At 53.9% G+C, this 18,985-nt stretch overlaps 1 protein-coding gene across 1 annotated transcript; it reads right to left on the bottom strand.

Annotated features, from left to right (window-relative positions):
* Window positions 1–510: 510 nt before the first annotated feature.
* LOC128836193 (maestro heat-like repeat-containing protein family member 7) lies at window positions 511–16,325 on the bottom strand. Its single transcript, XM_054026221.1, has 10 exons — window positions 15,992–16,325; window positions 15,747–15,884; window positions 14,214–14,328; window positions 12,103–12,243; window positions 9,716–9,892; window positions 3,842–3,997; window positions 2,859–2,960; window positions 2,488–2,590; window positions 1,983–2,042; window positions 511–980 (listed from the first exon to the last, which is right to left on the bottom strand). The coding sequence occupies exons 1-10, from the start codon at window positions 16,048–16,050 to the stop codon at window positions 796–798; spliced, it is 1,236 nt and encodes a 411-aa protein (XP_053882196.1). The 5' UTR covers window positions 16,051–16,325; the 3' UTR covers window positions 511–795.
* Window positions 16,326–18,985: the final 2,660 nt, after the last annotated feature.

Genomic DNA, 18,985 nt, shown 5'->3' with positions numbered 1-18,985 from the left:
AGGGCCTGGGTTCCCCTACCCCCGGCAACCCAACGTCAGAAGTGGTAGCCTCCCCACATGGTTGTCAGGAGGCCTGCATTGGTCTGGCTCCCCCCTGAATCCGGATGCCAGACGGTTGTGCTGACTCTCCCACCAGAGAGGTAACCTCCCCTAGACTGCCACAGCTCTGCCGGACTGTAAGCCAGAGCCCCCCTACTTGCTTGCTGCCCCACTCTGATCAGTGGCCAGGCAAATGGACCTTCTGTTGCTCTGCCTGCCTGCCTGTAGGCCACAGCCCCTTCTCGATTGCTGCCCTGCCCTGATTGAGGACCCTGGGCAAACAGACTCTCTACCATTACTTGGCCTGACTGCAGGCTAGAACCATTAACACTGAGCTACTTTTCCCCTGAACCAAGGTACCCGGAAGTATCATAGCAAAGGGCGTGGTCTCCCGCCCAGACGGACGGGGAGGGAGCCGTGAATCCCTTACAGTCTCTCTTTCTACTCATTCATACTTTTTCTCTAAATATGTCAAAACACAGGCACACAACCTTCCCCCGGCCAAACACAGAAAAATAATACAAAATAAATTTTCAAAATGGCAGACGGCACCAAAAACATACACGACTGGAAATGGGGAGGGAGGGCGGGACGTAAATGCTACACAGTGCATGGAAACCTATCAAAAAGTACATGGTGATGAAAGCTATCGAGCAGTTAACTACTCACATGGCTGCGCAGAGCAGGCGGCCAATGGGGAAGAAGCCATGGTCTGGCACGAAGCTCCCAGGGAAGGGAGGCTGGCTTTTCCCAGAGCTAGGGCAGCTGGGCAGCTTCAATGACCGGGCTCTCCTTAGTGCACATTGTTCTTATCCTATGAAAGCATGTCCATAGGCTGCTGTGGGCTGGCGGGTGGTTCTTGAACGCCTCCAGGATGAAGATGGTCTGAGAAGCCAGGCTTTGGACCGAGGAGTTGCTGTCCTGCTGCAAGCCTTTGAGGTCTAAGATTGAAAGGAAGGAAATGGAGGTCAGAGCCACAGAGCTCTGGAGAGCCCCAGCAAACCAAGCCAGTGCTGTACCTCTCGGCCTGTGACAAGGAGGCAGCAGGCTGGGAGGCGGGAGGCAGGGGACTAGCAGGAACAACCAGCAACCTTCACTAAACATCCCTGCTGCCCTCCACAAATGAGGGAGCCTCCAGACACAGGCAAGAAGTCCCAATGAACCCCATTTACTCACTATTTCTAGGACTGCCCCATCCCTGCAGTATCTGAGCACCTCATCCCTGCCTGTATTTACCCTCCGCCTTCCCCCCAATGCACAGATGGGCACTTAGGTCCAGAGAGGGGGAGAGTCATAAAGGGGGCTTGGACATTGTTAGGCTATGCCTAACTTTAGGTGCCCTGCTGCCATCCAGGAAATGCCGAGGAGGGAGCTCAGCCATTCTCTAGCTCTGGTTGGGAGGCCCAGCTGTGAACCTGCTCTGGGAGTGAGAAGCCTGAGCTATATCACTCCCCCCCTCCACCATTCGCCAACAAATGTGGAGATGCTGCTCTGCCCTGCGCTGCCCAGGGGTCCGGGCACGCAGCAAGGAGGTAGGTGACCGGACGTCACCTCTGCCTCATTTGGAGCAGTGGCTTCACTCCAGGCACCCCACGTGGAGGTGACTGCTCTAAACACTGGGCTAGTGAGTGCAAGGGGGGAGGCAGCACCCCACCTCGGCTGTGTTTGGGGGGGGGCAATCGTCTCTGAAGGCCAGCCAGCTCAAGCCCAGTTTGGGGATCTGCCAGGCCGCAGCTCTGAGGTCAGGGCTAAGTGCCTGGCACATGCCAACCAGCAGACACGACAGGGTGAGGGGGCAGCTGATCAGGGGTTTGGGGATCTACATTTTGCATCCCTTTGTGGCTCTCGCCCGAGATCCTGCTGGCGTCGGAGATTGAACCCAGCCCACGGCCCTGGGCCGTTCATCCCCCTAGCGCTCAGTGCTCAAAGCAGGTACCACCCACCGTTGCAGATGGCATCCAGCTTGTCCTGGCTCCTCTGGTCCAGCTGCCGGGCAGCGAGCCCTACACATACAAACAGCTCGTCACATCCCCGCAGCCCCAGCGAGGGTGTCAAATGTCACCCTCCAAGCAACCCCTCGCTTCCCCCGCCCCTCGCTGGCCAGGACGGTGCTCCCGAGTCCCCAGGGGAAAGGGTGAGTCCCCAGGGATGGTTACAGGGCTGGTTGCCAAAGGAGAGCACAGCACCTTGAGGGTTCACTACCAAGAGCCCATGGTGGGGTATGGGGGGGGGGAATGGGGACTGCATGGGGAGCAGTGGGGTTAGAGGGGGCCCATCAGCCGATCAGGGCAGTTTGGGGTGAGCTTGCTCCTGCGGACTTCTGACACCCTTGATCCTGCATTGGACAATCAGGAGCCCAAGGGTTACTTCTCGCTGCTGGCAGGGACTGAGGAGAGCCTGGGACCGGATCCAGCCCCCCTGTTAAAGGGACACCTGCTCTGTGGTTACCTATGAACCTGATGGCCGCTTGTCTAAGTGGAGTCTGTGGGTTCTCCAGAAAGGCCATGGTCTGGCACAGAAAGTTGTTGGCTCTCCCCTTGTAGCGCGTCAGCTAGGACCAGAACAAGGGAGCACAAGGTTATTAAAGGCCTTTCCGTCCCGCAGGCCGGGTTCCAGGTGTGTGGAGCGCACGTCCTGTTTTCACCCCTCTTTCCTGTGCCGGGGGGATCACGCAGAGGGACTACACCCAGGGCCAGGAGTGGTCCCAGGGCTGGGGCTCAGTGTGGGCACAGAGCCGGGCAATGGGGGGTGCCCTATCCACCGATTCCCCCGCTCCTACCACGAGGGCTGCGCAGTGAATGACCTGAGGGCTCCCTCACCAGGCAGTCACAGCTTTGCCAGATATCCTTGCGCTGGATGAAGCCACCAAGCTGGTGCCACTTCAGGAATTCTGCCGCACTGCTGAGGGTGTCCCAACACACCTGCAAAACAAGTGGGGCCAGGGCGAGCCGGCCACGGTTACGGGAGCTGGAAGCCACTAGCCTCGTTACCCGGAGGCGGGGAGACCGTGCATGCTGAACGCTTCCCGGCCCCAGGTTGCTTGCGGAAGGGCGGTGGTGTGGCTAAGGCAATAGCTGGAGACCTGACTCAATTCCCAGCTCTCCCTGCAGGAACTCAGGCAAGTTGCTTAGGCCCAGGGCTGCAAAGGGATTTAGGTGCCTAATGCCTATGGGTGATCAATACTTTTGAGGCGCTAGGCCTCATGCTGTGCCTCAGTTCCCCTCCTCATGGTGGGTAGGAGGGAGAATTCATTAGTGCTGGTGGCATTTGGCTCCCAAGTGATGGTGGCCATGAGCGCTAGCATGTGCAGAGACACCTGGGGCGGGGAGTGGGGGGGCGGCTTGGGCATCTCATGTCTAGTACGGGCTGTCCGGGCCGCTTGGCCAAGGGCACACTGGGTCCTGCGCACCATCTGGAGACTGGGTAGCTCTGCTCCTGGTAGGGGCCATGGCCAGGGTTGTGCTCTTCCCACCAGCACAGCCAGGGAATGTGCGGAGGCCAGTGGCTGTAGGAGTGGTGAGGCGACCCCTCCCCCCACCCAATCTCTCAGCCTGGCTGCAGGGGGGGAGTGTTGGGCTCAGAGGATGCAGGGAAGACTCAGCAGTTGGGTGGGGCGCCATGGTCATGGCGCTACTGCACTCAACGTTCAAGTGATTTTGAGCGCCTGACTGTCACAGCACTGAGCACCTGCCCTCTGTCAGCGAGACCCTTTAAAGAGGGGGTGTCACATGCTGCCCCCTCAAAACAAATTACTGGTCACTCTGTAACGGTATCCGCTGCAGGCTCCAGCTCGTGGCCTCACCTGGGACACGTTGGGACGCTCATCATGCACAAGGAGGAGCAGCGGGACCAGGCTCTGGAGCACATGCGCCTTCATCCGCCTCCTGTCGAGCCCCCTTACAAGCTCCAGCAGGTGTTTAAAGAGGGTGATGGAGAGCACCCGGAGCCTGCTGGTCACCTGCAAGAGACGACGTGGGGAGGAGACGCTGTGACAGTCATTCTCACCCAGCGGGGCGAGCGCTCACTGTGCCAGAGATGTCTGCCCTGTAGGGGGTATTGGTAACTCACCCCCCAGCCATACAGCCACAGCTGGGGCCAGAGTCTCATGGGCATAGCGCCATTGAAGGCAATCGAGATGCAGATTTCCACCAGTTGAGGGGCTGGCCTGGTAACTTCTTGGCCAGGGAGAGCAGTAAGGTGGGGTGAGACTGCCCCTGGGCTCTCACAGCCAGCTCTGGGCACACTGACATCAGCACACACCTGTGTCAGCCAAGGGGGAATGCTCAGGGCAGAGCAGCGCCAGGACAGGGGCGGCAGAGAGGGAGTGATGAGGAAAGATTCAAAGAGCGAAGGAGGGGGTGTAGTTTGTCCTCCCGCTTTGCGGGCCCAGCTCACACTGCTCTTGACCCACAGCGGCCCTCTAGCCAGGCCAAGGGGGCCAAGCGTGGGGGGCAAATTCCTACACTGGTGTTTGTTCAAGCCACGCACAGGGACCTGGGGTGGATTTAACCCAGGGCCAAGGAGTGGTAAATGTGCAGGAGTTCCCAGATAGGGGGCCTTGGAAGCCATGACTGGAAGCCACCCAGCCTCCAGGGGCTCGGAGTGGGCTGAGGGTTGCCCCACTCCTGTGCATGGGTTTCTTGTTAACTCAGAGCCAGCCCCGCTTGGTCACATGGTGCTGCTGGGCCCCCGCCCTGCATGGCTGCTGGCAGAGCTGAACCAGTCCAGTGACCAGGGAGGCTGGGCGAGCTGTGCCAAGCAGGGAGAACCAGGAGCAATAGCTGGATGCTGTAGGGAGGGGCCACTGCTTTCTGGGAGGTGAGGCTGAGGGGGCAGCCTGGGGACGGGGTGACTTGAGCTGTTCTGGGAGTGGCTGAACCTTTAAACGGTGACCCCAATCAGCAGTTACATGTCACCTCCGGGCACCAGGTTCTAGACAAGGCAGTTCTCTGCGTGACATCTGTTGTAAAAGTGTTCATAAGTTCACCTCACCTCAGTCCCTGGAAAAATCATGGAGCAGGTCCTCAAGGAATCAATTATGAAACACTTAGAGGAGAGGAAAGTGATCAGGAACAGTCAGCATGGATTCACCAAGGGGAAGTCGTGCCTGACTAACCTAATTGCCTTCTATGAGGAGATAACTGGCTCTGTGGATGAGGGGAAAGCAGTGGATGTGTTATTCCTTGACTTTAGCAAAGCTTTTGATACAGTCTCCCACAGTATTCTTGCCGCCAAGTTAAAGAAGTATGGGCTGGATGAACGGACTGTAAGGTGGATAGAAAGCTGGCTAGATCGTCGGGCTCAAGGGATAGTGATCAATGGTTCCATGTCTAGTTGGCAGCCGGTTTCAAGCGGAGTGCCCTAAGGGTCGGTCCTGGGGCCAGTTTTGTTTAATATCTTTATTAATGATCTGGAGGATGGTGTGGACTGCACTCTCAGCAAGTTTGCAGATGACACTAAACTGGGAGGCGTGGTAGATACGCTGGAGGGTAGGGATCAGATACAGAGGGACCTAGACAGATTTGAGGATTGGGCCAAAAGAAACCTGATGAGGTTCAACAAGGACAAGTGCAGAGTCCTGCACTTAGGATGGAAGAATCCTATGCACTGCTACAGACTAGGGACCGAATGGCTAGGTAGCAGTTCTGCAGAAAAGGACCTAGGGGTCACAGTGGACGAGAAGCTGGATATGAGTCAACAGTGTGCTCTTGTTGCCAAGAAGGCTAATGGCATTTTGGGTTGTATAAGTAGGGGCATTGCCAGCAGATCAAGGGATGTGATCGTTCCCCTTTATGCGACATTGGTGAGGCCTCATCTGGAGTACTGTGTCCAGTTTTGGGCCCCACACTACAAGAAGGATGTGGAAATATTGGAAAGAGTCCAGCGGAGGGCAACAAAAATGATTAGGGGTCTGGAGCACATGACTTATGAGGAGAGGCTGAGGGAACTGGGATTGTTTATTCTCCAGAAGAGAAGAATGAGGGGGGGGGGATTTGATAGCTGCTTTCAACTACCTGAAGGGGGGTTCCAAAGAGGATGGAGCTCGGCTGTTCTCAGTGGTGGCAGTTGACAGAACAAGGAGCAATGGTCTCAAGTTGCAGTGGGGGAGGTCTAGGTTGGATATTAGGAAACACTATTTCACTAGGAGGGTGGTGAAGCACTGGAATGCTTTACCTAGGGATGTGGTGGAATCTCCTTCCTTGGAGGTTTTTAAGGCCCGGGTTGACAAAGCCCTGGCTGGGATGATTTAGTTGGGAATTGGTCCTGCTTTGAGCAGAGGGTTGGACTAGATGACCTCCTGAGGTCCCTTCCAACCCTGATATTCTATGATTCTATGATTCTTTTAGCCTGTTTATCTGATTTGGCTGCGCTCTTCCTGTCTGGCCACTTCGTAGTAGGTTCTTGGAACAGTAGTTCTGAGTTGTCTTTCCATGAGGAGTTGTGCTAGACTAGATGCAGGAGCTGCTGTTGGTGTTGATCTGTAATTCAGAGGAGCAAGGAATGGATCTTCCTGCTGTCAGATGTTTTTGGCTGTCTGCGCAGCTCTCTCAGCCTCTCCATTCGCTTGTGAGTAATTTGGGCTGCCAGTGATATGAGCAAAATCATATTTCATTCAGACTGACTTAAATTCTGCTGCAGTGAATTGTGGGACATTGTCCATCACTAGTTGTTCTGGATACAGAAATGAGCAAACGTACACTTCAGTTTCTCAATAACACTGCAACATGTTATGTCTTTCAAGTACATTATTTCTATATAGCTGGAAAAGTAGTCCACAATGACCTGGCAATGATGTCCTCTGAATTCACAAAAATCTGCAGCTAGTCTTTCCCAGTTCTCTCTCTTGTAGAGGTGGTTGTTCACTGGTTCAGCATTGCCTCTTAAGTTGATTTGGACTAGATCACCTTTCAAAAGCCCAATAGCATCAGATCCTCAAGTTCTTCCATCTTTCTCACTAGGCCCATCATGGCTGCTACACTGCAGCTGAGAAGGTTGTTGGTCTTTGATCTCATACACACGGAACGCAAAGCTTTTGTCTTTGTAAATTGGTTCGGTGCCCATGCAGTTCAAAATCCCTTCAGGGAGGGTCAGAGCTGTGTGACATCAGCTCTCGAGTCAACTTTAAAGTCAATAGTCTTGCTTTGAATATTCAATGTCACTTTCCAGGCGGGCGCCATGTCATCACAAGTGATAGATCCCAGAATCAATGGGTCTTGATTGTCTGCAATATGAGTCAACTCCCTGACTGCTTCAGTGCAACGAACAGCTGCAAAATGTCCATATTTCAGGCATTTATTACAGCATGCGCCTCTGGCTGGACATGTATCATCCCTTGGGATATGACTTTTCCACACCTTGTGCATGTAGACTGGCATTTGTCCCTCTTAGCCTGCGAATTCTCTCTCCTTACCTCAGGGATTTTATGAGAAAGACTTTTAACACTTAAGTGTCTGTTTGTAGCTTTTAAGCTAGTTGCAGGTTTTTCAATTTGCTTTTGCCTGTTGTTTGACTAATTCTGACTCTTGCTAGCTGTATAGCTGTGGGTAGAGTTAAATCTCTCTTCGGCGGTAGCTACTGTGAAAGGTTTTTAGCAGTGTTGTTATAGCTGTGACAGTCCCAGGATATTAGAGGTAGGTGAGGGAATATCATTTAGACCTCACCTGGCTTGTCTCTATGAAAGGTTTTTATCTTTTAACCCAATAACCAGCCTGTTTCTGAAATTTTCATGTTTTACATTCCCCAAATCACAGTTTTCAGCCAGGGGATGCAGAGGTCTTCTAAAACTTTCAACATTTTCCCCTGGTTCTTGAATTCTTTGCTGAAAACATGCTCTTTAATAAACCACATTTCCCTCGGTTATAAAGTGTGCATCAATCCTAACCACAACCCTTGCATAGTTGTCTTTGTGATGGTCTTCAGTAAAGTCAAAGGAGGTAAAGATATGCTCTGCGTGCTTCTCCATAGCCTAAATTAAAGTCAATACCTGTATATCCCCAGTTCCTTTGTGCAGCTTGTTTGCAATGCAAAATCGTGCCAAACATTGTTTCCAGTCTGTCCATTGTGAAGGGTTATGAAAGGTGACGTTCTCTGGGGAATCAGAGTGGGACATGTTGATGAGGTCCTGCAAACTTCGTTGCTGTTCCTTCCGTCTGCAACCTGTGTTGCTGTTTTCCTTTGGTTTCTGTTCTTAGTTTACTCCTGACACCATATCATGTTCTGTACCAGATATGTACTGCCTACAGAGCTTGTTTACACACACCAGATGGACAGTGCTTAATTTGTAATGAAAGAGGTGCTGGGGCTCAAGCAATTTTTTTACAATCATAACTGATGCAGCAAGCCCAGAGATGCCAGGGCTAAGCCCTGGCAAGCCCTGGCACAAGTTGAGCACTGCAGATGGGTTCATCATAAGAACCGTTAATGCTCTGCTGGATACAGCTGAGGTTCATTTAAATAAGGTATTTTACAGAGCATCACCTAGTAGTCGAACAGTATCATACAGGGTAACATGCCATTACACAGGTAGCCTGGCTTGTTTGCTAGACTCCATCCCATGTTAATCTTACTAGCCAGCTGCTCCTGCCCCCGGTGTCAGCTCAGAGCAGCCGGGCAGGCTCTGCACAAAACTTATGGGAGCGGTCTGGGGGCATCAGAGCTGCACTGCAGTGGGCATAGGCAGATGTTGAATTGGCACCTCGCTGGTCTTCCCTCCAGTTGTTGAGGCCTATTTGCCTTTCCCTGGTGATGGGCGTTGTGTTCATTAACGCTATTTGGATTTAACACCCCCCCCATAAAGAACCTGTTCTGTTCCCCCCGGGCCCGAGAGAGGTTTGGTTTAAAGGGCTCGCCCCAGGGCGAGATCCTGCAGCTGGGGTCCAGGAGACCCTGGGAACAGCTTGAGCCGGGCCTGTGCCACTACTAAATAAAGAGCGGCAGGGTCCCAGCAGAGTTCGGCAGGGCTGAGGGTAGTATTTAGTGTTGTGAAAGCTGGGGAGGTGGGTGGACGCTCCAGGAGCCCCCACTGGGGGTTACCCCTAGAAGGCAGTAATGGATGGGCCCCTTTCTCCTGCCCACTTGCTGGATCTCATCATCCAGTGGGGGACTGGACATCAGTCTGGTGAACGTGCCGGCGGGGGCTAGTTTGTGGTTATGAAAGACCTGGGGAGAACTAGGCCCTCCTTTGACGCTGCGCTGCCATGAGAACAAAGGGGAGAGGAAAGGGTGGTAGCTGCAGAACCTACAAACGGAGCCGTTTCCTTATGGAGCTCCCAGGCCAGCTGTGGGATTCCTGGCCAGGGAGAGGAGGGGCAGGATTTTCACCAGGGTACCATCACTTGTCACCCTGGAAGCCAGCAAGAGCATTGCAGCACCCTGTGCTGCAGAGGCTCCCTCACTGCATGCAGACTCAGGAATGCATGTCCTTCCACAAGGGGAGCCTTGTCCCCAGGCTGCCCTGATCCTTGTCAGCAGGCCTGCAGGACACAAGGGTTCCCATCCTTTCTGCCATACGCTCTGATGGAGAGTGAGGTAGCAGAGGAAGGTGGGAATGGGCTCACGTCATTTACAACAATCCTTTTTCTGGCTAGGACCATACACAGGCCCTGCTAGCCCACCCGCCAGTCCCCATTCACAGGTCCGCAGTTTGAACGGTCTCCCATGGGCCACCAGGCCTTACATCATCAATGAAAGGCAGGAGTTTCTCAGCCACTTGCACAGCCGCGCGGCTGGCGCTCTGCCTGTCCATGCCGGCAAGGATGTTTTTCAGAACGGTGATGGCCTCGGCGATGATGTCCCTGTCTACCTCCTGTAGTTGCTCCAGGACCTCTGGCAGCAGACGCTGGAGTTTCCCCACCTGCGGGAAATGAGGAGCTGCTTTACAAAACACCCTCCAGTGACCCACAAGCCATTTCCAAAACAACGTCCACCTCCCCTGCAGACAGAGGCATGGGAACTAAGGGGGTGCTGCAGCACTCCCAGGTTTTACACGGGGCTCTGCTCCTGGCCCCGCTCACAGGGTCCCAGCTGTCAGCCCTGCGCCAACCCCCATCTGTGGCCCCAGCCTCGGTTCCCTTGCTCCATCCACCTCCCCCGCCCCCGGCTCCTGGAGCCATGGCCCTGCTCCTGAGCCCAGCTCTAGGGGTGGCAGGGGGTGTGGGCAGGGGTAAGGTGGGGTGCAGCACCTCCACTATAAAAAGTCTTCCAGCGCCCCTGCCTCCAGGTGACATGTTAGAACCTCAAAGCCTTTGCACAGCCAGCTAGGATCACGGGCAGCAGGGCCGGCTACCTGAAACATAAGCATCTGCTTCCTTGTACCCCAGATCTCAGGGGATGGTATTTATTAGCGGGTATCATCTGTGGAAAGTTCTCTGCACAACACATTGACCCCAAATAAATCAAGTCTATTATTGTTATAGGGGTTCAAATAGCACCTCGAGGGCCTATCTGCAATCAGGGCTTGTGCCGGGGGATTTCCAGGCACAGTAAGAGACGTCCCCTGCCCTAGAGCTTACAGGCTAGGCACACAAAGGAAGGATTTCTATCCCCATTGTACAGACATGGAACTCAGGCACAGAGAGGCTACGTGACTCGCCCATGGTCACCCAGGGAGTCTGGAAGAGCCAGGAACCGAACCTGGGTTCTCCCGAGTCCCTGTCCTTACAGCCCAGCCTAGAGGAGGGAGCCAATTTTGCACACGAGTTCTAGGGTTGGTCTGTTACTAAAAGCCAGATTCAATCATTTCTGTATTTGGTTTTTGAACCTTTCAAAGACAGCCCCACAAAACATTTTTGGAGAGGGTCCAGAGAAGAGCTTGAGAACATGACCTATGAAGGAAGGCTGAAAGAATTGTGTTTGTTTAGTTTGAAAAAGAGAAGACTGAGAGGGGACATGATAGCAGTTTTCAGGTATCTAAAAGGGTGTCATAAGGAGGAGGGAGAAAACTTGTTCACCTTAGTCTCTAAGGATAGAACAAGAAGCAATGGGCTTAAACTGCAGCAAGGGAGGTTTAGGTTGGACATTAGGAAAAAATTCCTAACTGTTAGGGTGGTTAAACACTGGAATAAATTGCCTAGGGAGGTTGTGGAATCTCCATCTCTGGAGGTATTTAAGAGTAGGTTAGATAACTGTCTATCAAGGATGGTCTAGGCAATATTTGGTCCTGCCATGAGGGCAGGGAACTGGACTCGATGACCTCTCGAGGTCTCTTCCAGTCCTAGAATCTATGAATCTATGAAAATCTCAACCGGCATCAGGGAAAAAAATGTGTCAAATACAGGCTAACCGGTTCCGGAAGAAAAAATGAACCACAAGCAAGTGAAAACCAGGCTGAGGCGCATGGAACGATGGGAATGGTGTATGACAAAGAATTACAGTCACGCCCTCTCCATGTCTGATAGAATCGTAGTCCGGGTTTAATAAACCGGACTGACCCGCTATTCTCAAGGTAAGTAAATTATCATCAGTGAGAGTTGCCTTCAGATTGTCTCCTCTTTACCAGGCTGCCAGATCTGTGTATTTAAGCCCCAAGGGTTTTCTCTGCCTTCACTATACTGTGTGTATCAAACTTGTTATGAGATCTTAGCAGCAAAAGGCCCCTGTAGAGCTCTTCAGAGGAGCAAGTGCTGCGGGACAGAGCTGTGACATCAACAGTTAAAACCTATGAGGCTTTAAAAGGAGATTTGTAGGAAAAAATGGTTCCTAATTGAAGCGAAATGGCTCTGTCTGGGCGTCCCTGATCACTGGTGTCACCAGCATTCCCTGGGGTCTAGAGTCCACAGCTCTGCTGCTAATCTAGTGCTAGGGTTCTTTGGATCACAGAGACCCCAGACACAATCAGGCCCGGCAGTGCCAGGTACTGCACACACCCAGAGACACACCCCGCAGGAGCCAGGCTTGGAGACTTGCCCAAGGTCACCAAGCAGGTCAGTGACAGAGCCAGGAATAGAAGCCAGGGCTCCTGACTCGAGGCCAGGGCCATGTCCCCATGGAAGGTTTCAATGACCCCAGCCCTGCAGCAGCTCCCTGCGGTTCTGGGTTTATCCCCCAGCCCTCCTCCCCTCTCACCTTCTCTGGGCACAGGGACAGGTTCAGGAGGCCTTTGAGCGCCAGCCAGCGCACCACAGTGTTGGGGTCTCTCAGCTGCCCACTCAAGTGGTCCAGGATGGCGTCTTCCTGCTTATTGCCAAGGTCAGGGCACTGGAGGAGCTAACACATCAACAGCGAAACAAGCTAGAGAACGGGGCTGGACCCTCACGACTCATCTCTGCCAAGGGGCCCTTAGCTCCACCTGCCACGGGCACAGCATGCGCTGTACGCCGGGCACCGCGATTGGTCACTGTGTGTGCCCCACTGAAACGCTGCTAGCGCAACGGGCCCTCGAGGCTCCAGCCGAGATCAAGGCCTACCCTGCTCCCCCACTAAGGCTCAGCTGCATGCGGAGCAGGGAGGGAGGGGGCTGCAGCCTTGTGTTCCAAAGGGCCGCCCGGTCTACGGGGGGCAGGTGAATTGGCCGTGGATGGGCCCGGCCTGCGCATGGCATACGGACGTCAGAGGGGGCTTCAGGGCCGAGGTCACACAAGGGACCATTCTATGGAGCTGAGCCTTGGGGAACAAGAGACACCCGACCCTGGGCTTTGCTCCAGCCCCGCAACACCAGCTGGGGCCGGTAACAATGTCCAGAGTCAGTGACTCCACCCCTAGGGCTTTAGGAGCTTTCCCTGCCCCTGGTCACCCACCCACCCCCAGAGCCACCTACTCCTCTCCTGGCCATAGGCATGGGCGGCGAGTTCTATGGGCCCTCGGTGCCTGGGCACCATGGGCCTCGGCCCCGCCTTCTGCCCCCACGTCTCCCGGGCCATTTAAAAGAGCCCGGGGCCCCCACTCACCACCCGCAGTGCAGCGGAGCTGAGCGGCTTCCTGCCTGCTTGCTCCACATGGCTGCCGGCCCCTCCCTGCGGCCCCTGAGTGGGGTGGGTCTGTGTCCCACTGTCACGGAGTGTGGGGGAGTCAGGGCCCCGCACCCCCCACTTCCTGTGATTCACCGTGACTCTCACCAGCCAGTAAAACAGAAGGTTTATTAGATGACAGGAACACAGTCCCAAGCAGGGCTTGTAAGTACAACCAGGACCCCTTTAGCCAGGTCCCTCTGGGGGGCAAGGATCTTAGACCCCAGACTTGGGGTTCCCTGCCTCTTCCCACCCAGCCCAAAACTGAAACCAAAACCCCTCCTGCAGGCTCTCTCCTCCTCCTTCTCTCCCCCTCTCCCTTTGTCCAGTTTCCAGGGCAAAGGTGTCAACTTGCCCCACCCCCCTTCCTGGCTCAGGTTAACAGGCTCAGGTACTGTCCCTCACCTAAAGTCATCCCCTGCTCTCCCATCCCCCATGCAGACAGTCCAGTAAAACTAACCGACATACCCAGGTCAATCCACCCCGCTCCCTACTGCGTCACACCCACCCCAAGCGCCCCTGCAGCCAGTAGGAAGCTGCGCGGGCAGTGCCTGGGGGTAGCAGCACACGGAGGCCCCCAGGCCCGCCCTGCCTAGGAGCCCCAGGTAAGCGCCGCACCCTCCCAACTCCTCCCAGAGCCTGCACCCCCACCCCTTTCCCACACCCCACTCCGGCCCCCAAACTCCTCCCAGAGCCTGTACCCCCTCCCTCCACACCCCCTCCTGCCCCCAAACTCTTCCCAGAGCCTGCACCCCCACCCCTTTCCCACACCCCACTCCGGCCCCCAAACTCCCTCCCAGAGCCTGTACCCCCTCCCTCCACACCCCCTCCTGCCCCCAAACTCCTCCCAGAGCCTGCACCCCTCACCCCTTCCTGCACCCCCACCTTCTGCCCCAGCCTGGAGCCTGCACCCAAACCCAAACTCCATCCCAGAGCCTGCACCGCAGGCCCCTTCCCCCACCCAAACTCCCTCCCAGGGCCCAACCTCTCACCCCTCCTGCACCCCAATCCCCTACCCCAGCCCAGTGCCTGTACCCCAGACCTCCTCCCCCCGCCCAAACTCCCTCCCAGAGACTTAGACAGGTGGGAGGCAGTTTGGAGGGGCGGGCTCTGCTGGTCACCACCAAAATTTCTACAAACCTGCCGCCCCTGGCCATAGGTCAGTCCCATGCCACAGTCACCGCTGGGCTAGGGCTGTTCTCACGACCCTCACCCGCCAGTGAGGCTCACCTGAATGAAGAACGCCATGGCCGGGATGTACCGCCTATCATCCCTGCAGTTGAGGATGGCCATCAGCTCCTGGAAAATCCAGCAACGCTCCTGGAAACTGACCGAAACCATGGCCCTGGCATGGGAAACACAAACACCACATCATTGAGGTGGGCAAGGACTGGTTCTCCATTTACAAATCTAACCAGACCAGTGCCACAGGACAGGGGATCCCGGGTGACTAGTCACGTGCAGCTGGCATGGACTAGTTCCTGCTGGCTTAAAATGCCCAGCAGCCTAACTGCTAGAGACCCAGACCCTTAATCACTCTACAGGGAGCCCTTCCACGAGGCCAGCTCCGAGCACGCAGCGCTGGGCTGTGTGACCAAGTGGGAGGGACGTTCTTAATGTCTCCTCTGAATACTGTGTGGTTGCCTCAGTTTCCCCTATGCATTTCTTAAGTCTCCAGTGTGCATAAATGGCTGACAATCTGTCTCCTAGCAACAAATGGCCAGGGCCCTTCCCCCCTTGCAAGGGGATAGCTAAAGGTGAACAAAGATCAGGTGACCTCCTGGCCCAGGAAAGAGACAAAGGCCAGAAAGGAGGGGCTGGAGGGGGGTTTCAGTTGGGAGCTGGCTGGGGACGGGAAGTGAGTGCGGACGGAGTTGTCTGCCTCGCTGGGCCCCAGAATGGACCCGGCTGAGGGGTCCCGTTTGCTGTACCTACAAGCTCTGTTTTAGACTGTGTTCCTGTCATCGAATAAACCTCTGTTTTACTGGCTGGCTAAGAGTCACGTCTGACTGCGAAGTGGGGGTGCGTGCAGGATCCTCTGGCTTCCTCAGGACCCCACCTGGGGGGACTCGCTGTGGGAAGCGCACGGAGGGGCATATGCTGAATGCTCCAAGGAGAGACCCAGGAAGGTGAAGCCGTGTGAGCTTCTTGCCCTGAAGACAGTCTGCTCCGAGGGAGAGGAGGCTCCCCAAAGTCCTGACTGGCTTTGTGGGGAGCAGTTCCAGAGCATTGCCCGGGGACTCCGTGATAGGCTGCAAGAGAACTGCAGACAAAGAAGGGCGTCGGTGGGCTCGGTGGCCTTTCTCATGTGCCCAGATATTGGGTGATGAGAGACAGAAGGTGGGTTAGGGAATATCTTAGATTGGTCTAAGACAAGTGTTAGAGCTTTCTGTGTTAGCGTCTCTCTCTCACACACAGATGCTGGGCCAGCCAAAGACATTCCCTCCCCCGCCTTGTCTCTCTCATGTGCTGGGCCTGACAGGGCTACACCAACGCTGCAGACAGACATGACGGAGGCTGTCTTTGCCCAGCCACGCCTGCCAGAGCCACGCAGGAAGCGGTTTACGCCAGGCAGCGCAGGGTGGAGAAGTAGCCGACTGACCCCTCAGCCAACGGCACAGAGGCTGTGGCCTCTTCCACGCAGGCGATTGGGAGCCGCGTCTCACCCAGCGGGGAAGGCGATGTGGCCGTGTCCTGGGCCCAGGGACAGGAGATGCTACTGCGGTCAGTTCTGGGCAGCAGCCCCAGGGACAAGACACTCACCGGGCAAGCACCAAGACGCCTTCGTGGTGCATGTCGGCGTTCACGAGCATGCCCCAGCCACCCTGCTTGTGGATGAACGTGGTCTGGTCCCTGTAGCCAGCACATTGGAGCAAGGCTTGCATGGCATCCACCGCATACCTGCATGCAGAGCGAGCCTCTTGTTACTGAGCGAGCCCAGGCCAGGCTCTGCCGTGTGCCTGCGGGCGACAGTTCAGAACCGAGGCGGGATGTCGGGCTGGTGGTACCTGACAGGGCTGAAGGATGCAGGCGTGTCCCCCTGGTTATTCACCCTCTCGTTATGCATGGACAGCTCCACCGTATATGTGATCTGGAATAGCAGGGCGATGGAGAGCTGAGGGAAGAGCTCCTTCACCTGCTGTCTGCAGGCCTGCTCCTTGAAGATCTCGTACAGGGCTCTGGTGGCCTGCAGCCAAGAACAGGAGACAGATGTCACTGCAGGGCCTTCGCCCTTTCCACGCTCCCCCGAGGCACCTAGAGAGGAGGGGTGGGCTGGGGGCTAAGGCCTGGGATGCTGGATTCAATTCCTAGCCTGTGTGATCTTGGCTAGAACCACAGAAGGGACTTCGGCTCAGCGTTGCCATGCCTAGCTTCATGTGCCCTGCTGCCCAGTGGACTCACAGCCCTGAGTTAAGTGCCCAGGCTCCATATACGCTCCAGAGGGAGAGTCAGTTGGGCCAATTGTTAAAGAGGGTAAATGGGATGGCCTGGGTAATTTCAGGCCTGTCAGCCTGACATCGATCCCAGGCAAGATAATGGAGCGGCTGGTACAAGATTAAATTAATAAAGAATTAAAGAAGATAATTTAATTAATGCAAATCAACATGGGTGTATGGAAAATATTTCCGGCCAAGAGAATTGCGATCTGTTTTTTGATGAGATTACAAGTTTGGTAGAGAAAGGAAATAGCATTGGCATAATGTATGTAGACTTCTGTAAGGCGCTTGAGTTGGCGCCACACTCCAGTTTGATCGGAATCCTAGAAGGATACAAAAGTAACGTGGCACACATGAATTGGTTATAAACTGGCTGACAGGTCTCAAAATGTAATTGTAAACTGGGAATCAGCATTGCACTGGTGTGTTTCCAGTGTGGTCCCCGCAGGGATCGGGTCTTGGCCCTACACGATTTAACATTTTTATCAATGACCTGGAAGAAAACATAAAATCATCACTGATAAAATTTGCAGATGACACAAGAATTGGGTGAGTGGTAAATAATGAAGAGGACAAGTCACTGATACAGAGCGATCTGAATCGCTTGGTAAACCGGGGGGCAATCAAACAGTATGTGTTTTACTATGGCTCATTGTAAATGAATACATCTAGGAACAGGACGGGGAATTCTCTCCTGGGAAGCAGAGACTCTGAAAAGGACCTGGGAGTCCTGGTGGATAATCAGCTGAACAGGAGCTCCCAGTGTGGCGCTGTGGCCAAAAGAGCTCATGTGATCCTGGGATAAATAAACAGAAGAATCTCGAGTGGGAGTATCTGGCACTGGTGTGACCCACTGCTGGGATCCTGGGTCCTGTTCCAGTGCCCACAATGCAAGAAGATTGTTGATAAATTGCAGAGGGTTCAGAGAAGAGTCGTGAGAATGATTAAAGGATTAGAAACCATGTCTTATAGTGACAGGGTGACCAGACAGCAAGTGTGAAAAATCAGGACGGGGGTTGCGGGGTATTAGGAGCCTATATAAGAAAACGTCCCTAAAATCAGGACTGTCCCTATAAAATCTGGTCACCCTACACAGTGAGAGACTCAAGAAGCTTGATCTATTCAGCTTAACAAAGAGAAGGTTGAGGGATGACTTGATTACTGTCCATAGGTATTTCCCTGGGGAACAAATATTTAGTAATTGGCTTTTCAGTCTAGCAGAGAAAGGTCTAACATGATCCAGTGGCTGGAAGTTGAAGGTAGACATTCAGATTGGAAATAAGGCATACACATCACAGTGAGAGTAATTAATCATTGGAACAATTTACCCAGGGTGGTGATAGATTCTCCATCACTGACCATTTTTGAATCACGATGGGATGTTTTTCTTCAAAGACCTGCTCTAGGAATGATCTGGGGGCAGTTCTCTGGCCTGTGTCATGCAGGGGATCTGACTAGATGATCACAGAGGTCCCTTCTGGCCTTGAAATCTATGAAGCTAAGAGTGGGGAGCTGCCTAAACCAGCCAATAGGAAATGCTGAGGAGAGGGGTGTGGCCTAAGCCCTACCCCCAAAGGGAATTCGGTATCTATCTCTACTTGGGAACACTTAAATAGTCATTGGAGCAGAGTTTAGACCCCGGGTCTCCCAGTTGGGTGCCCTAACCACTCGGCTAGAGACAGTGGTGTAGTCCAAAATCGGAAGGTACTGGAATGCCACTAAAATATTGATTTTCATAAACATGAATTATACAAATTCACATTTTATTTGTCTACTGAATTTCTGGTACAGTAATACTTGGCTAAACCAGGCCTGGCTGGAGACAGGCTGGCTGTCCAAAATAACAAGGTATTGGATTTTCTTTTTTTTAATTGTGTACACAGGGGTCGGCAACATTTGGCACACGGCTCGCCAGGGTAAGCACCCTGGCAGGCCAGGCAAGTTTATTTACCTGCTGACGCAGCAGGTTCGGCCGATTGCGGCCCCCACTCGCTGCGGTTCGCCATCCCGGGCCAATGGGGGCGGCGAGAAACCGCGGCCAGCACATCCCTCGCCCACGCCGCGTCAGCAGGTAAATAAACTGGCCCAGCCCGCCAGGGTGCTTACCCTGGCGAGCCGCGTGCCAAACGTTGCCGACCCCTGGTATACACGCGCACACACACACAACTATATTAGCTATTCAATTCATTTTAACTGTTGAAATCATTATGCTGAAATGCCATTAATGTGTACACAGCACACTATGTAAAAGATCTAAAGCTAGACAGTACAGTGAGAGAAACCCAATGAATGCGTAGCACGTTTTCTTTTTACTTTAGCCTATAGGCTAATGAAAATACAAAATAAATCATGCTGCTGCACTATAGACATTACTCTATCAGGTGGAAATAATAAAAGTTTATTTTAAATTGAAACTAGCTAGTAGGTTACACAAGTAACACAAAATACATCAAGGCATAACAGGGGCTGAAGTAGCAAAGGCCTGCTGTAATGCATTTATCTAATTTCTACAAGTATTTCCACAAAGTGTCTTTCTCCATCTTGTAATTTATGTGTCTGTGAATC

The sequence above is a fragment of the Malaclemys terrapin genome, chromosome 4, assembly GCF_027887155.1.
Source record: "Malaclemys terrapin pileata isolate rMalTer1 chromosome 4, rMalTer1.hap1, whole genome shotgun sequence".
NCBI lineage: Eukaryota > Metazoa > Chordata > Testudines > Emydidae > Malaclemys > Malaclemys terrapin.
This window is presented reverse-complemented; position numbering and strand designations above follow the sequence as displayed.

What these genes read in the sequence shown, in the direction of transcription:
- LOC128836193 (XM_054026221.1), bottom strand. Translation starts at nt 16,050, where the DNA reads ATGCATAACGAGAGGGTGAATAACCAGGGGGACACGCCTGCATCCTTC. An exon ending in GGCGTCTTGGTGCTTGCCCG is followed by an intron (nt 14,329 to 15,746) that starts GTGAGTGTCTTG and finishes TTCCCATGCCAG; the next exon opens with GGCCATGGTTTCGGTCAGTT. An exon ending in GGCAAAGCTGTGACTGCCTG is followed by an intron (nt 2,591 to 2,858) that starts GTGAGGGAGCCC and finishes TTCTGGTCCTAG; the next exon opens with CTGACGCGCTACAAGGGGAG.